General features: G+C 47.1%; 1 protein-coding gene across 1 annotated transcript in view; it reads right to left on the bottom strand.

Annotated features, from left to right (window-relative positions):
- Positions 1 to 17,329, bottom strand: part of LAD1 (ladinin 1) — a 276,482-nt gene extending 259,153 nt beyond the window's left edge. The window contains exon 1 of the mRNA XM_086923155.1: positions 16,631 to 17,329. Coding sequence (XP_086779281.1) covers positions 16,631 to 16,668 — 38 coding nt within the window. The 5' untranslated portion in view covers positions 16,669 to 17,329. The remainder of the gene's footprint in view (positions 1 to 16,630) is intronic.
- Between the last annotated feature and the right edge of the window lie 266 nt (positions 17,330 to 17,595).

The following is a 17,595-nucleotide window of genomic DNA, read 5'->3' as shown; positions in this document are numbered from 1 at the left end:
CAATTTCTTATCAATAATATAATTTGTAATCAACTCTTTCATACAGTTCCCTTGACTTTTCCCTCCTACCTCCTGATGCTCTACTTTGCTTGTCTAGCATGTCAGCCCCAGGACCCCCCCTAATTCTTGGCTCACCTGTCCTTCTATTTCTTCCCATCCTGTTCTTCCTTTAATGTTAACCCAAACAGTTATTCTTTGAGACATCACACAGCCTAAACTAAGAGCCAAAATACAAGTGGTAATTCCCCGCCCAACTTGCCACTAAAAGCTTATAGCAGGTTGGGAGAAGGATTTATCTGTGTAGTGGGAAAATGACCCTCCTCCTCCACAGGCCAATGTGATGACGTAACATGGTGACTGCATAACTGTTGTATCATTACACTACGCCCTTCGCCTTGCTTCCTCTTTCAAAAACCCCAACTGAAGAGGGACATTCCCTATCCTCCACCAGGCATCCTCGTTTCCTCAATCCCAGCCCTAGTTATTGCCCATAACACTGCCATTCTGCATGTTACCCTGATGGAGACACTGCAAATCCAAAACGTCCTTCCTACCACTGCAGGCCACAGAACCTGCAGAACAAAAGTACTCTTCAGTACCTATTCCCTACTATACCCAGTTCTGGGTGTATGTTTTTCTATAAGCCATCACTCTTCCATTTCCCAATATATACCAACCTGTCATTGCTAAAAATTAGCTTAAAACCTTTTGTGGCTGCCTCAATATGAAATGAATTAGCACCAGACTGCTCTTATCCCTAATTCTCACAAAACTCTTTACCAGCATAACTGGACATATCACTACCACTCCTGATGGTCCGATCCACACATCACACCCTTTTAATCTTTGGTCAGTCTTGCACTCCCTCATCCATATTTGCATCCTGTCACCTATCACCTCCACATCCTCCCACTCCAGGAGGAAGAGCACATGGATCTTGCCTGGTAATTATTCACATAAATATATAAACAGCCTCGAGAAACCTCTTTCTAAGCTCAATCCTACACAGCTCATATCCCTAAAACCATTTCTGGGAAAAAGCAATCCCCATCAGTTGTCTTGAAATGGTCACTGTCGACAAACCCTAAAAAAAAGCCAAGCCAATACACCTCTGCTGTCATCCAGACCCTGTCCTTGCTCATTCTTCTGCCTGGCCCCAGCAGCCACAAATCTCTTCTAAACCAGATGATACCGCCTCCTTGCTGGCAACGCCAGGGATTTCAGAGCCAACTGCAGCACTTACAATCTGATCATCCACATATTTTGCTGCACTGGAGTCCCTTTCAAGTCTACCTCTGTTGCCAAACCACAGAATCTTGCCCACTGTGAATGAGCTAAAGTGTCAGCAACATCATTGTCAAGTCCGGGCATTTTTATTGCATGACATTTCATGTTGCCCTGTAACTACCATGATAGCACCTCTTTCAGAGTCACTAAACATAATTGTCTGTTGTCAATATCCTCTTAATCATGTCCACCCCCGTCACATGAGAGGAACCCCCTTAGTAATATTGAGACCAGTCGGAGGAGATGGAAGACCAGGGGCTCCAGAATGAATGAATGAATTTATATGTGTAGAGCACATGGCTACCCTGAGTCCTCCCAGCGCTGAGGACAAAAGCAAAAAGACACAAGCAAAGAGTTAAAGCGGATCCCTGAAGAGACAGGTTTTCACAAGTTTTGAAACGCCAGCAGGTTATTCTCCTTCCGCAGATTGGGAGGAAGGGTGTTCCAGAGGTTAGTGGCGTTGAAAGAAAAGGAGTGCCCGCCCCATCTAGTTTTTCGTATTTTCTTTGGGGTGGCAAGATAGAAGCTGAGCAGAGGTTTCTATGAGGATGTTAGGGGGTGATGAGGGAGTGAGTAATGACCGGGCCGTTCTTCCTTGCCGTGATATGGACCCAGTGAAGGCTCCTTAGTGCTGGTTTCGTTGATTGCCTGCAAGGAATCTGGAGGTGCAGGTGAGCAGCACAATTCTGGATCATCTGGAGTTTATGAATAGTGAATTGGGGAGCTCCCAAGTAGAGGGGGTTCCCATAATCCAGGTGAGAAAGAATGAGAGCTTGGACCATGATCCGTCTCGCCTGGAAGGGAAGGAGGGAGAGGATCTTACGCAACATCCTCATCAGGCCGTAGCAGGTGGCTGAGAGCTTGGTGGCCTGGTGGTTGAAGCTGAGAGAAAAGTCAAGCTACATACCAAGGCTCTTGCTCTGGGCTTTTGGATCTGGGGCAGGGCCGAGGCAATCCAGCCAGAGAAGAGCAGGGTTGAAGGAAGATGAGTTGCCAAGAAGCATGAGCTGTGTTTCCATTGAGCTTAAGGCATGAGAGTTCCATCCACTGGGCTACCGCCTCTAGGCTAGGACCTAGGGTGCTAGATGACCTCTCAGGGTGGTTTAATGCCACCACAAGCTGTGTGTCATTTGCATAGGTGATGATCTTTATGCCAAATGGATGGACAATCTCTGGCAAGGGTCTCATATAGATATTAAATAACGTGAGGGCTTGGGGAGGAACCCTGGGGAACCCCACAGCTGAGTGGCAACCGGTTGGACACAGCATATCCTTTAAACACCTGGAAGAAACGGTCACTGAAGAAGGACTGGAACCAGGTTAATGCAGTGCCGGTCACTCCAAGATTCTTGAGTCGACAGGTCAGATGTTATGATTGACAGTGTTGAATGCAGCACTAAGATCTAGGAGGATGATTGCTGCAGTGCCTCCCTGTTCCAGTATCTTCCTCGCCTCCTCCGTTACTGCAAGGCAAGGGAGGCTGTGTTAGGGTACTGTTGCGCAGGGACACACGGGTCAGTGTAACCATGCGCTTTATAAGCTCAGTTTACTTACTTACATACTTACTGCCAGAAGGGCAGTCTCAGTCCCTAGCTGAGGGCAAAAGTCTGTTTGGGAGTGGTGGAGAAGATTTTTAGATTCCAAATACTCTACCAGCGTGGTATTTATATGTTTCTCAAGTAGTTTACTCAGCCAGGGAAGGAGGGAGATGGGACGATAGTTGGTTAAGTTGGACTGGTCAAGGTTGTTTTTTTTATTAAAAGGGCCTTCATCAGCGCATATTTCCAGGCAAGAAGAACCGTGCTGGAGGAGATAGACAAATTCAGGATGTCAAGGATTACGGGATGAATGGAATTGACAACTAAGGTGAGGGGCTGTGGTGGGGCAGGATCAGATGGTGAGCCGAGATTACCTTGGGCATGATCAGGTCTAGTGAGTCAGAATCCAAGAGAGGGAATTGCCCTAATGAGAACTGAGATTCAGATTGCAGGCCTGCAATATGGAAGGATCTTTCTGAGAGGCTGGATAGGACATGTAGATATTTAGAAGTTTTTGGTGGAAAAACTCCGTTAGGTTGTTACACCGAGTAAGTGCCCCCTCTAAAATTGCTGGTATCTGGGGCAGGGTGGAGAGAGATTTAGCAATTCGAAAGATCTCTTTGGGTGAGTTTGCGACTAGGTTAATTTTCTCCTCATAAAAGGCGATTTGGGCAGCTTTAAAAACTGCCTGATATAGCCTGATTGCCTCTCTATAGTCTATAGAAGAACTGGGACCTATAATACCAGGACCTACAAGAGGATCTGAACCATAGGACTACGACCAGGACAAGGAGGGCCAAGTTCAGGAGGATGAGACCAAGATTTGGAGTCCGAGGAGACGACCAGGAGGACTTGTGGGGTATGCCCAGGTGGACTAGGGTGACCACTACGCCCAAAAGTAAGAAAAAGGGCCACCCAGAAGACCAGGAGGACCAAAGGATCAGGAGGAACAAAATCAAAAGAACAAAGATTGGAAATATCAGGACCAGTAGGACCAATATCAGAAGGACCAGGGCCTGACAGACCAGGGAAAGGTGGGTGATCACCAAGAGGCAAATAAGAAAGACTTGGAGGAGTCCATCAGGACTATCAGGTCCACCTAGATGATTACAACCACTAGGAGGATAAGGACCAAGACCCGGAGGACATGGCCATCAGGACGACGTCTAGAACCAGGATCCCAAGAATAAAGAGGACAACGAGGAAGAAGTTCAGTTGAAGCCCCAATCTAGCAGGAGAAGCAAAAGGAGGACCAGGAAGAACAAGTACAGGAGGACTGTGTTCAGAGGAATGAGGAGAAGAACCTATAGATTGAAGAGGAGACCCAGTAGGAGAACTAGAGGAGATGTACCAAAAGGAGGATCCGTAGGAGAAGGACAAATGCAACATGAGGTCTAGGACCGGCAGTATGAGGACATTGACCAGGAGAAACAGTAAGACTGGGAGAAGGACAAGAGGAGGAAGAGGAATGCTAGGATGAAGAGTACTAGAAAAGCCATGACCCCCAGGATAGGACCGTCTGGACTAGGACCATCAAGAGCATAAAGTCCACTAGGAGCAAAAGGGCCAGGACAAATAGGATCACAATGAGCACAACTGATTTTTGGCCATATGGATTTATTACTTCATGTGTTGAGAGCTAAAACTTAGCACAAGTATCCAAGGGGGTGGGAGCACATAAAAGCCTTTCTCCTTTTCTTCAAAACCATCACCAGAGGCGTAGCTAGCAATGGTGCAGCAGGTGCAGTGACACTGAGGCCTAGGAGCATGAAGGGCCCATTGAGCTGAAGTTATGGCTGTCTTTGAAAGGGCTTGTTCCTCTTTTAGGCGAATGAGTCAATTTCAATGAATTGTGCTTGAATGTGCCTTATTGTTTGATGGGTGAGGCCGTGTCTACATATTATGAGATGGTCGGAATGCCAGTGGTCAGGCTGAAGGGCACGAGTGTAGAGGGGCAAACAAATTGTGATAGTTGGTTTTGTTGGGTGCCCTAACAGCTTATTCATTTCAGGTTTTGTTTTATTTGATTTATGTTAGTAGTTGCGCTGCATGATAGTACATGTTGGGTCCATGTTTCTAGTGTTGTTGTGAGCATGGTGGCACCCAGCAGTATGGTTTATCTCTGCTGTATTGGATGTGTGGGAAATGTTTAGACTAAAGTGAAGTGTATATGATTAATTTTTAGAAGTGTATTCTTCTGTTATTTTGATACTGACGCCTCTGTTGGGCGCTCACCTCACTCCCTTGTACCCGCCCCACCGCAGCTGTCAGGCGCTGCCGGGGATCCTAGCGAAAATCACCTTCAGGTGAGGAGCAGGCGAGCGGCACAGTGCTCGGCCCCTCCCACCTTTAGACACATAAAAACGCCAGTCACAGCGCGAGCACCGATTGATAGTGTGCATGCAACGCGGAGGTCTTGAGGCGGAAGCCGGGACCTGGTATGAACGACTGATGTTGTGTCACTAGCGGAGAATTGCTTTTTAAACGTGTGAACTTGAACGCTTTTAAAAGATTAATTTTTAGAAGTGTATTCTTCTGTTATTTTGATACTGACGCCTCTGTTGGGCGCTCACCTCACTCCCTTGTACCCGCCCCACCGCAGCTGTCAGGCGCTGCCGGGGATCCTAGCGAAAATCACCTTCAGGTGAGGAGCAGGCGAGCGGCACAGTGCTCGGCCCCTCCCACCTTTAGACACATAAAAACGCCAGTCACAGTGCGAGCACCGATTGATAGTGTGCATGCAACGCGGAGGTCTTGAGGCGGAAGCCGGGACCTGGTATGAATGACTGATGTTGTGTCACTAGCGGAGAATTGCTTTTTAAACGTGTGAACTTGAACGCTTTTAAAAGATTAATTTTTAGAAGTGTATTCTTCTGTTATTTTGATACTGACGCCTCTGTTGGGCGCTCACCTCACTCCCTTGTACCCGCCCCACCGCAGCTGTCAGGCGCTGCCGGGGATCCTAGCGAAAATCACCTTCAGGTGAGGAGCAGGCGAGCGGCACAGTGCTCGGCCCCTCCCACCTTTAGACACATAAAAACGCCAGTCACAGTGCGAGCACCGATTGATAGTGTGCATGCAACGCGGAGGTCTTGAGGCGGAAGCCGGGACCTGGTATGAATGACTGATGTTGTGTCACTAGCGGAGAATTGCTTTTTAAACGTGTGAACTTGAACGCTTTTAAAAGATTAATTTTTAGAAGTGTATTCTTCTGTTATTTTGATACTGACGCCTCTGTTGGGCGCTCACCTCACTCCCTTGTACCCGCCCCACCGCAGCTGTCAGGCGCTGCCGGGGATCCTAGCGAAAATCACCTTCAGGTGAGGAGCAGGCGAGCGGCACAGTGCTCGGCCCCTCCCACCTTTAGACACATAAAAACGCCAGTCACAGTGCGAGCACCGATTGATAGTGTGCATGCAACGCGGAGGTCTTGAGGCGGAAGCCGGGACCTGGTATGAACGACTGATGTTGTGTCACTAGCGGAGAATTGCTTTTTAAACGTGTGAACTTGAACGCTTTTAAAAGATTAATTTTTAGAAGTGTATTCTTCTGTTATTTTGATACTGACGCCTCTGTTGGGCGCTTGTACCCGCCCCACCGCAGCTGTCAGGCGCTGCCGGGGATCCTAGCGAAAATCACCTTCAGGTGAGGAGCAGGCGAGCGGCACAGTGCTCGTCCCCTCCCACCTTTAGACACATAAAAACGCCAGTCACAGCGTGAGCACCGATTGATAGTGTGCATGCAATGCGGAGGTCTTGAGGCGGAAGCCGGGACCTGGTATGACAACTGATGTTGTGTCACTAGCGGAGAATTGCTTTTTAAACGTGTGAACTTGAACGCTTTTAAAAGATTCATTTTTAGAAGAGTATTCTTCTGTTATTTTGATACTGACGCCTCTGTTGGGCGCTCACCTCACTCCCTTGTACCCGCCCCACCACAGCTGTCAGGCGCTGCGGGGGATCCTAGCGAAAATCACCTTCAGGTGAGGAGCAGGCGAGCGGCACAGTGCTCGACCCCTCCCACCTCTACGGCTACTAATGACCCCCCCACCCAGGAAGCGCAGCGGACGAGCGCAGCAGGCGCGTCGACAGCACGCCAAAGACGCGCCTAAGACAAGCCCGTCTGCGCCCGTCCGCGACCGGCCGGGACCAGGGGCCGACCATGCTGCTCGCCCCATTGCCTACTCTAGGTCTGCTCTCTTGAGTCAGAGATTCAAAGGACAGGGCTTGTTATCAAGAGACACCCTCAGTCGTCTCTGCTCTAACGGCATCCTGTCCCAGGGCTGTCACGTCACTACCCCGGCGCTACAACACACGCAGAGAGACCCACTCGAGCCATCACTTACCATCTTCTACCTAAACACTCGCTCCCTGGTAAAACACCAGCTGGACATCTTCCTTCTATTAGATACTGAGAAACCAGACATTCTCCTACTCACGGAGACATGGTTAACCCCCAACTCTGCCCCCGATATAATCGCGGCCCTCCCCCCCAACTATTATATCATTCACGCTGACCGCAACAGCGGGAAAGGGGGAGGAGTCGCAGCTATTATCCGTTCCAACCTTATTGTTACCCCCCTCGTTGGCCTTTCGCTGGAGGGATCGGACAATCTTGTACTGAAAATCACCACCTCAGACTCAACAATTGCTTGTGTCCTACTGTACAGACCCCCGACCCCAATGCCTACATTTCCTATGAACCTGGCCGATCAACTTGCTAACCTAGCTCTCGAACACCCCAAAATCTTTCTGATAGGAGACCTAAACTACTGGTGCAAAGATCCTCTAGAAGGCCCTCACTCAGCCGAACTGTCGGACCTCCTCTCCAATCTAAATCTCACCCAACTAGTCTCCTCCGCCACCCACTGCAAGGGCCACATTTTGGACCAACTATGGTCAAACACCACCTGCACAACGACCCCATCCATACTACCATGTACCTGGTCTGACCATGCTCTCCTTCAATTCAACCTACGCATTTCCCCTGCGACTATTGCCGCTCCAGTCGGAGGTGGGTCAGCCAGGAATTGGAACTCAATTGACAAACCAGCTTTTTTAGAATCATTAGCTAACACCATCCCACTCATTCAAGACGAGATTAACTCCTCTGTCTCTTCGCTTACCAGCTGGCTTAACGCGGCCAGGGATTCTCACGCCCCTCTAAAAAAAATCAAACTGGCAAGACGTGCCGACGCCAACCGGTGGTTCTCCACTGATTTAAAAGCTAAGAAACTGACTTTACGGCAATTGGAACGTCAGTGGCGTCGGTAGTACGACCCTGACCTAAAAAAGATTTATACTCAAGCTAGGAAAGAATACACGAGGGCCATCCTGACGGCAAAAGCGTCCTACTTCTCTTCCAAAATTCTGGAATCCACAAATAAATCCAAAGACATTTTTTCCATCCTCAATGAACTTACCAACCTAGACACGGTCCGACCCAAGATCACCCCCACCCAGTCTTTATGTGACTCACTGAACGTCCACTTCATCGACAAAATTCTGGACATTAAAGCCAGCATTCCTCGACCTGTGTCCCCCCTTACATCGGGTATGTCAATTAAGCCGAATCACTACACCCTGAGCAGTTTCCCTCCCATCACCCAGGACCAATTCCGGGAATTACTATCTAGAGTAAAATCCGGCGCCCCTTCAGATAGCTGCCCGCCCCACATCCTAAAAGAGTGCTTCTTGACTCACCCAGCCCCTGCTCTTACACTCCTGAACAAATCCCTGACTCTTGGACTAGTCCCCACAGCTTTCAAAGAAGCCATAGTCATTCCGCTTCTAAAAAAACTGGGGGCAGACCCAGCCTGCAAAGCCAATTTTCGACCGATCTCGCTGTTGCCCTACTTGGCAAAAGTCCTCGAGGCACACGTGGCCAAATGCCTATCAAACTTCCTTGAGGAATCCTCCTGCTTCAACCCCAATCAGGCAGGCTTTCGGCCTGCTCACTCGACCGAAGCAGTAGTCACGACAGTTCTGGACACCTTGCGCAACTGTGCTGACAGACGCTCTCCACAAGCCCTGGTGCTTCTAGATCTCTCGGCCGCTTTTGACACGGTCGACCACAACATCCTGGTCGATCGTGTCGAACAAGCCGGCGTCAGGGACCTTGCAGCCGGTTGGCTGAGATCCTTCCTGACTAACCGTAATCAAACTCTACGCCTTGGTGAATTAATGGGCACCAAACAGGCTATTACCTGTGGAGTGCCACAGGGCTCCTCCCTGTCTCCACACCTATTTAATCTGTATATACTCCCCCTGATCCAGACCTTACGAGACAATCAGGTGCGAGTCTACAAATATGCAGACGATCTACAGCTGTTGTTTACCATCGACAACACCGAAGACTCCAATCGGCACTTCCAGTCCACTATGAGTCTCATCAAAACCTGGATGGACCAGAACCAGCTCAAATTAAACCCAGGTAAAACGGAGTTAGTCCTGACCGGCGAAAGCGACAAGTACTGGGGCCCGCACTACTGGCCTTCTGAACTAGGCCAAGCCCCTACACCCTCCCTGTCAGCTAAAACACTTGGAGTCACTGTGGACCGTGACTTATCTCTTAAAACTCAAGTCGGTCAAGTGGTATCCAAGTGCTTCTTCCAACTGAAGAAAATCCGGAAGGTACGCCGCCTGCTCACGCCTGAGGCAATCACCCAGGTGGTAATTTCTACTGTATTATCCCATCTGGACTACGCAAACGCCATCTACCTAGGTCTTCCCAGCTACCTAGCTAAGCGACTCCAAATGGTACAGAACCATGCCGCAAGACTAATCCTGAACCAACCTAGGCGCCAGGCAGCCACCCCCCTCCTTAGGAAACTACACTGGCTCCCTGTAGTCCAACGTTCTGCCTTCAAGACTGGCTGCATAATCTTTAAGTCCCTATACTGCAAAAGCCCCTCTTTCATCAACAACCTGATTTCCAAATACACCCCGTCCCGCAACCTACGCTCACTCCATCAAAATCTCTTGCAGTCGCCTTTTTTCAATCTGAAGCGTGCAGGAGATCGTAGATTTGCCACCCTCGCCTCCTGCCTGTGGAACTCTCTCCCTGTGGAGATCCGGAATTGTCAAGACCTCCTCTCTTTCCGGAAAGCCTTGAAGACCTGGCTATTCAGACAGGCATTCCCATAATTTCCGCCCCTCTATGTTCATGTAACTGCTGATCACAGGGGCAAGCATCCAATCGGTGATAGTGCGCTCTAGAAATATTTTAAACATAAACATAAACACATGATGTATGGCTAGGGTTATTGGCTGTTATAAATATGTATGGGGACTATGGCCTTCAGTGACCATGTAGCTCTGACACTTCTCGACCAGTTCTTGGAGGGGGGTCTCATAGCAACTGTTATAGAGATCTGGGTGTGTCATGCATGCTGCAGGTTCAAATTTCAGCAGGGCGAACCTAGCTTTCCTTTATTTTCCTTTAATGTGACCCTGACAGCATCAGCATCCTCGATGTGTATGATGGAAAATCATACCACTAAGCTTTAGAGTGGTGAGATTGATGCCAGTGTTCCCTATTGAATTAGTACAGAAATAAACCTAGTTTTGTAATAATAATACAGATTCAGCCTAATGGCAATCTTTGGGAGAAGATGTACAGGTATTCAGGAAAGAACATATGAAGCCCAGTAGGTAAAATACATTGTATTCATATGTGCTTTCTTGAATACCGATACATCTTCTCCAACAGACTGCTATTATGCTGAATCTGTAAAATTACTATAAATACTAGGTTTATTTCTATACTAATTTCAAAGGTACCAGTGTCTCTTGTAATGTAATCTGTACCCTGGTTCTGTGTGAGTATGGTGGTCCTTGTCTCCTTTGAACGCGAGTGTTCCCTATAGAGCAGCTCCATTTAGACTCCACCCTTACATGTCACAGAAACGCAATTCTCTACTTGCATTTGACGTTATACTCACTGTATGCCTTAACTGTGTGAAGCATTTAAAAGTATTACTGAAATGTATTCTCTGTAGAATCTGGAGATTTATATATGTGTCACTAATGTTCCGCTTAAACATGAAGATGTTTTTTAGTCACTTTTCGCACTTATGCTTTAAGAGATATTTTCTTATATAAACATATATTCTTTCGCTTACGTTTTGCAGTTATTTTAAAGTTACATGTATAGCAATGTATTCGAAGTGCACATAAGATGCTCATTTAAGGTAGCCTGACTACAGGCCTCAGTCGAAATGCATTTTGCTTTGTCAGCATGTTTTCTCTTTTTTGGCAGGTTTATTATTATGAATAATGTAAGCTAAAGAAAGTCACATTCTCTCTATTAGGCAGCTGATAGAGAGGCCTGGAGAGATACTTGGCAATGATCATGCTTCAACATCCTGCGCATGCTACGGAAGATCTTCCGGTGGATCCCCACCGAGACCAGGAAGACGGTCACCCAGGCCCTCGTCACCAGCCGACTGGACTACGGCAACGCCCTCTACGCCGGAACCACCGCCAAGCTCCAGAAGAGACTCCAGCGGATCCAGAACGCCTCAGCCAGACTCATCCTCGACATCCCACGAAACAGCCACATCTCCGGACATCTGAGAGACCTGCATTGGCTCCCCGTCAACAAAAGAATCACCTTCCGTCTCCTCACCCACGCACACAAAGCCCTGCAAGATCAAGGCCCGAGCTACCTCAACAACCGCATCAACTTCTACTCTCCCAAACGCCACCTCCGATCAGCCAGTCACGCCCTCGCCGCCGTCCCCCGCATCCGAAGAGCGACAACAGGAGGAAGGTCCTTCTCCTACCTGGCCGCCAAGACCTGGAACTCCCTCCCTCCCGACCTGCGCCTGACCCAAGACCACCTCTCCTTCAGGAAGAAGCTCAAGACCTGGCTATTCGAGCAGTAGCAGCCCCCCCCCCAAGCGCCTTGAGACCCTCCGGGTAAGTAGTGCGCTCTATAAATGTCTTTGATTGATTGATTGATTGATGGAGAAAAAATGGTCGAAAGAAGCCTTCTGTTCATCATGTACCAGGAAGGCAAGATGTTCAAGGTTGAAAACCGAAGTTTTAGTTTGATGCAATGTGAACCTAGTAGATGTGTTGCAGATGCACTCAAGTAGTTCTGATTGGTCCCTGGTGGTGTGAAGGAGATTAAATGTTTCTGAATCTCCTGTTGCTTTCAAATTGCTGTTCTCACAGCTGAAGGTAGAACAGATTCCCTTTTGCTTTAGGGAGGTACAGACCTCTCTGTTTGCCCTATTCTTGCAAGTGTGAAGCTTTACACTAAACACATTTATTTTCAGATTTTTACTGACGTCTGATCGTACTGACACCTTCTACTTCTTTTATGCTCCTGATTTAGAGGTCCTTGATAGATGACACTATATGTGTTCCACATGTTTAGGAGAAAGAAGGGAAGTTTTTTATGAAACACCTGTTTGCCTTCATTATACAATTGTGATTATCGCAATCAATATGTCATTCTATTGTTCCTTAACCTACAGAGAAAATCCAGCTCACCCATTGTATTGATGCATTTACTGAACTTATTCTTGGTTTGCATATGTACTGGATTGATCGGCAATCCAAATAAAACCCTTTAACTATATTCAGTGATTTCTGGTCCTTATTGTGGGGTTACATAGGGTTCAGAAGTTAGAAATGCATTGTTGATGTTTTCTCCCTTGGAATGCTTTACACCAGCTATCAAAAGGTCCATATGACCAATGGGGGAAAATCTTTGATGACTTGACTAAAAGATTCCGTTTTAGGGCCCATAATTCATCACTTATGATTGACATTCATAGGAGCCAGAGCCTAAGGGATGATGCCTGATCAAACAAACATTTGCAATGCAATAGGTCTCGCATTTAAGAAGTTTGAGCTGTTGGCATTGTAAATGACAATGCCTTTTATTTAGGGTTTGTTTTTAAAACAGATAAATAAAAGACATTGGACCAGATGTATCAACAATTTTTGTGAACGCAAAAAAGTGTTTGGCAATGTATGAAACATTTTTAATGTTCGCAATATGTGTAATCGCACTTAGTTGCGATTACCTAAATTGTGAATGCAGTTAGGGGATCAAAATTTACGATTCCCTAAATGCAATTCTTGTGGCTATCGCAAATTGCGAATTAGCATTAAGGAATTGCAAATTACCACCAACTTCTAGTAGGTGGTAATTTGCTAATTCCTAGAAAAATGCATTTTTTGCATTTTTCTAAGTGCCATGTGCACACATGCATATTTCAGGGCTGCAACAGGGTGGCCTTTTTGCACCCTTAAAATTGCATGCACAATTTGCGAGTACCATTTGGGTACTCGTAAATTGTGCATGCAATTCCCACTCATTCCTATGGGCCTCTAGGCCCATAGAAATGAATGGGAAACCATTCCCTATTTGCTACTCACAATTTGCGAGTCGCAATTACGGAATGCGTAGGAATCGCAAAATGTTTGCAAAAACCTACATACATTGCATTTTGCGAGCCTATAATAGCAAATCGATAAAATGTGCTAATGTAGACTAGCAAAATCCAATGTTGATACATCGGGCCCATTGTCATTTACAATGCCAATAGCTTAAATTCTCGCAAATGCAAGACCTATTGCATTACAAATGATTTTGGCACCCGTGCTATATAGATTTTCTTTTAAAGAGACCGTGTCCTGCCTGCAACAGCATGCAGGACAAAGCTATTTGAGAAAATAGTGCTTGGAGGCTGTAATTAAAGTCTAACAAGTAACAACACATGTAACAGGGGTATCCTCCTAGGAGGTTACAAAATGAGACAAGGCAGTACTAAAAAGGGACTACTAAGCCTAATGATATATGAAAAGGCACAGTTTACAGTAGACAATGACACAAGCCAATGAAAAATATGGGTGGAGATTGGGCTGAGCTTCAAGTCCATATCTGAATACAGCATGCTTCGCAGCGCATGCGCTGCCCAGGCTCGACCTAAAAACGACCTGGCACTCTTACAGTAGGTTTAGGAAAACAAATAAAAAGACGCACAGAGAGGAAGAGATCCAAATAGAGAGGAACAGAGTGAAAGAGAAAGTGATGGAGAACCATAGCTGTAATTTCAAGATGTAGAGGAAGAGAGTTCTAAGGAGATTGAATGAGACAGGTTGCTGTATTTGAGAGAGAGAGAGATGCCAGAAAGATCTTGTCCTTGACGAGATGGCAAAAAAGAATGAAAGAGTACAAATAGAGAAAATAAAGCAAAAGGGAGCGAGAAAAGAAGCATCACGGAGTAGACAGTGAGTGATGTGTCATAAAGAGATCTATACTTGTAAGAGAATGAAAGATTTGCAATAAATCATAGAGATGGAGATTGTGGAAGGTGAGTGAGGGAAGAGAGAGGGGTAAACCTGGATCGAGAAAAAGTGTGAGGCAGGGAAAAAAATGTAGTCTGCTTAGATATTGAGAAAGAGGTAGAAAGAATTCCTTGTTAGACAGAGGAAATGGCATATTGTACAAATCATAAGGAAGGAAGAAGATGGAAGGAACTAGAGCTACAGCTACAAGGGAGGACAAGAAAGAATTGACAAGAGAAAGAGTAAAATTTAGCAGATATGAGATATTGTTTTGATAAAAAAAGAGTCATTGAGCAAGAAAGAAATAATAAAACAGTTAATGATGACAAACAAAGACTCTCCAGAGAGAAGTTGGACTGCGCGTTATAGTGAGGGAAAGGGAACTAGACGTACAAAAGAGGAGTAAAGCCAGAGGGACAACATGCGGTCAACGAAAAGGAGAAATAAGATGAGAAGCTAGAGAGAAAACAAGAGATGTGACACCTCCGAGAAGAATGATAGAGAAAGGGGGAATGAAAGTGGCACTAGTGAGAACTTGGAAGTAATTCAAAAAGAGCGAAAAGTTTGAGAGGCAACTAAGGAGGTTTGGGAGACACGTAGAGCAAAGGAAATACCTGATACAACTGGTAAAATGTGCATCAAGTGACAGAGTGCAGCCTGAGAGACAGAGCAGAAGAACAGTGGGAGGAAGACAGAACATTACAAGAACAGTTTGCTTGAAATATAGATCAGAGATTATTTTGCCTGTTGATGAGCCGATGACCAATAGACAACATGTCACCTCAAAGGTCACTGTATTCCTCAAGGGAGAGAAGAAATGACCCAGTCAAACTATGCACCTGACTGCATGCCTCCACCTCTCCTCTTGAGCCACAGTCATTTCTGTGCATCTCCCCAAGGATTTCTAAGAATCTGTTTCCCCTGCAGTGTTCTGTGCAGGTGCAGTCAGGCAATCAGCATGGCTCTGGGGATAAGAGACCAGTCACATGCTGCCCTTGGGAGTGACCTCTCCCTGGAGAAGAGGTGTGATCTCGGACTCTTCCACCAATTTTATTTTGCTGCATTAAATCTTTTCAATACTCATTTAGATTGTATCTTCTTCCACTTCAGAAAGTGATTGAAATGCTCCAATTGTAACACATACATCCTCCCCAAGGCTACCATGGACTGCAGTGAGCAAAAACACGGGTGATGATCGGTTTATAGAGTGCGCTCTACAGAAGCACCCTAGGTACCTCACCACTGCCATACCTCCCACGATTAGACATCTGCTTTCTCCCAGAGGACCTTCAAATGTGCCTCAAAAGCCATCTCCTCCACTTCGAATGTTCAACTATCACCTTGGCCTCCCATGGCCACCACTTGAACAAGCACACATTGATTACTCCAGGCACACATTGATTACTCCAGGCACACATTGATTACTCTAAGCACGCATTGATTATTCTAAGCACGCATTGATTACTCTAAGCACGCATTGATTACTCTAAGCACGCATTGATTACTTCAGACACAATTTGATTACTCTAAGCACACATTGATTACTACAGGCGCAATTTGATTACTCTAGGTACGCACTGATTACTCCAGGCGCACATTGATTACTCTAGGCACACATTGATTACTCAAGGCACACATTGATTACTCCAGGCACACATTAAGTACTCTAGACACACATTGATTACGCTAGGCACGCACTGATTAATGTAGGCGCCCATTGATTACTTCAGGAGCGATTTGATTACTCTAGGTACACACTGATTACTCCAGGCGCACATTGATTACTCTATGCACGCATTGATTACTCCAGGCACACATTGATTACTCCGGGCGCACACTGATTACTCTAGGAACACACTGATTACTCAAGGCACACATTGATTACTCCAGGCACGCATGGATTACTCCAGGCACACATTGATTACTCCGGGCGCACACTGATTACTCTAGGAACACATTGATTACTCCAGGCACGCATTGATTACTCCATGCGCACACTGATTACTCCAGGTACACACTGATTACCAGGCCTCGCTGTGCTGTATAGCAGATGCACTGCTTTGCTCCGTTGCACTGTTCGCCTTCTGCCCGCCCTTGTTCCCGTTCACTGAAACAAGCCCCATGCCCAGATCGTTAAGCAGTCTCAGTGCTGCTCCACATAAATAAATCCGAACACAAACAGCTCATTCATGCGTGGAGCTACCGCCTCTCCCGTGCACAACACACGCCCTTATACATTGAACTTTGGAAGTACTCTGACATATAGAAACAGCACAGCATAAAACTTCTGAGCCGCACATCGTCTCAAAAATGAACTATTTTCGTTTGTTCTTTTTTTCTGGGTAAATGACCTGCCCACGTTCGGCGCTGCTAGCAATAATGCCCCCCCTCCCCCATATTTAATCCACCTGCCGCCACCTCCATACCATGCCCCCGGGCTCGTCCAAGACGAAGAGGAGGGGGGTCCGCAAAGTTAAGCATTAACACCGGGTCTCTCACCTGGAGAGGGCAGACCAGTTCCTGCGGCTCAGAGACATTGCGGCGGCGGTCGGGAGCTCTGGAAGCGCTGCCAAGCAAACGAGTTCACCTGCGTGCGTGTGGTTTCTGTTTTTGCTGCTTCCTCCCTCAGAGCGGCTGGTGCCGGGATCGCCCCATCCGACAAGTGCAAAGCCAACTAGAACGAAACACAGAGGCAACACCCCTGCGGAGGATTTGCGGTATCCTGTGAAGAGGGATGGGCGAAAACGCTGTTGTTCCCTTGACCCCCTGCCTTGGTGGCTGTTGCTGCACCTTCACCCTGGTGGCTGCTGCTCTTTCCTGCTGCTTGCAGGTCACGTGACAGCTTTGTTTTCTTATCTCCAACCCTGTCACTGCTTAACTTTAACTTGTCTATTAGCAGCAACTTGCAAAGTATTAAAAAATGAAAATAAAAAGAGCGCGCTAGGTACGGCGAGAAGGGCGGGGCCGGCTTCGTACAAAGTGCACCTCGCTGCTGCCGGTTTTACAACCTGTCTGTGCAGGCGAAGGTTTCCAGAGGGCTTCCGATGTGGCCTTTCTGGGACATCATGCGAGTGTGTCTCGGGTGCCCCAGGTTCCTTTTAGGTGTGTGAGGGGAGAGCCTCCTCCCTGTGGCGGAGCCCTGACTCAGATCTCGCTCGACCGGCCCGTCTTGGAAAGAAGGGTGCTGCCAGGTTCCCAGAACACACCTGCAGAGGCGGGACATTGGGCGATACAGATTTATCAGGAAAGAATCTGTGACGTATTGCATCCCAGATATGGGCCATCTGATTTCACGATGATCCTTTTGGCATTTAGCTAGGACTTCAAATGCAAGAGGCACCCGGACTGCGGCTAACTAACATTATTCGCATGTCATTTAACCTGTGTGCCCAATATGTCGTCGTCAAGGGGGTCTACGTACGGGGTAAATTAAGCTCTCTGCGTCAACTGATAACTGGACTATG

Source organism: Lissotriton vulgaris, chromosome 5, assembly GCF_964263255.1.
Source record: "Lissotriton vulgaris chromosome 5, aLisVul1.2, whole genome shotgun sequence".
NCBI lineage: Eukaryota > Metazoa > Chordata > Amphibia > Caudata > Salamandridae > Lissotriton > Lissotriton vulgaris.
The sequence above is the reverse complement of the archived record's forward strand: the minus strand, read 5'-3'. Positions and strand labels throughout refer to the sequence as shown.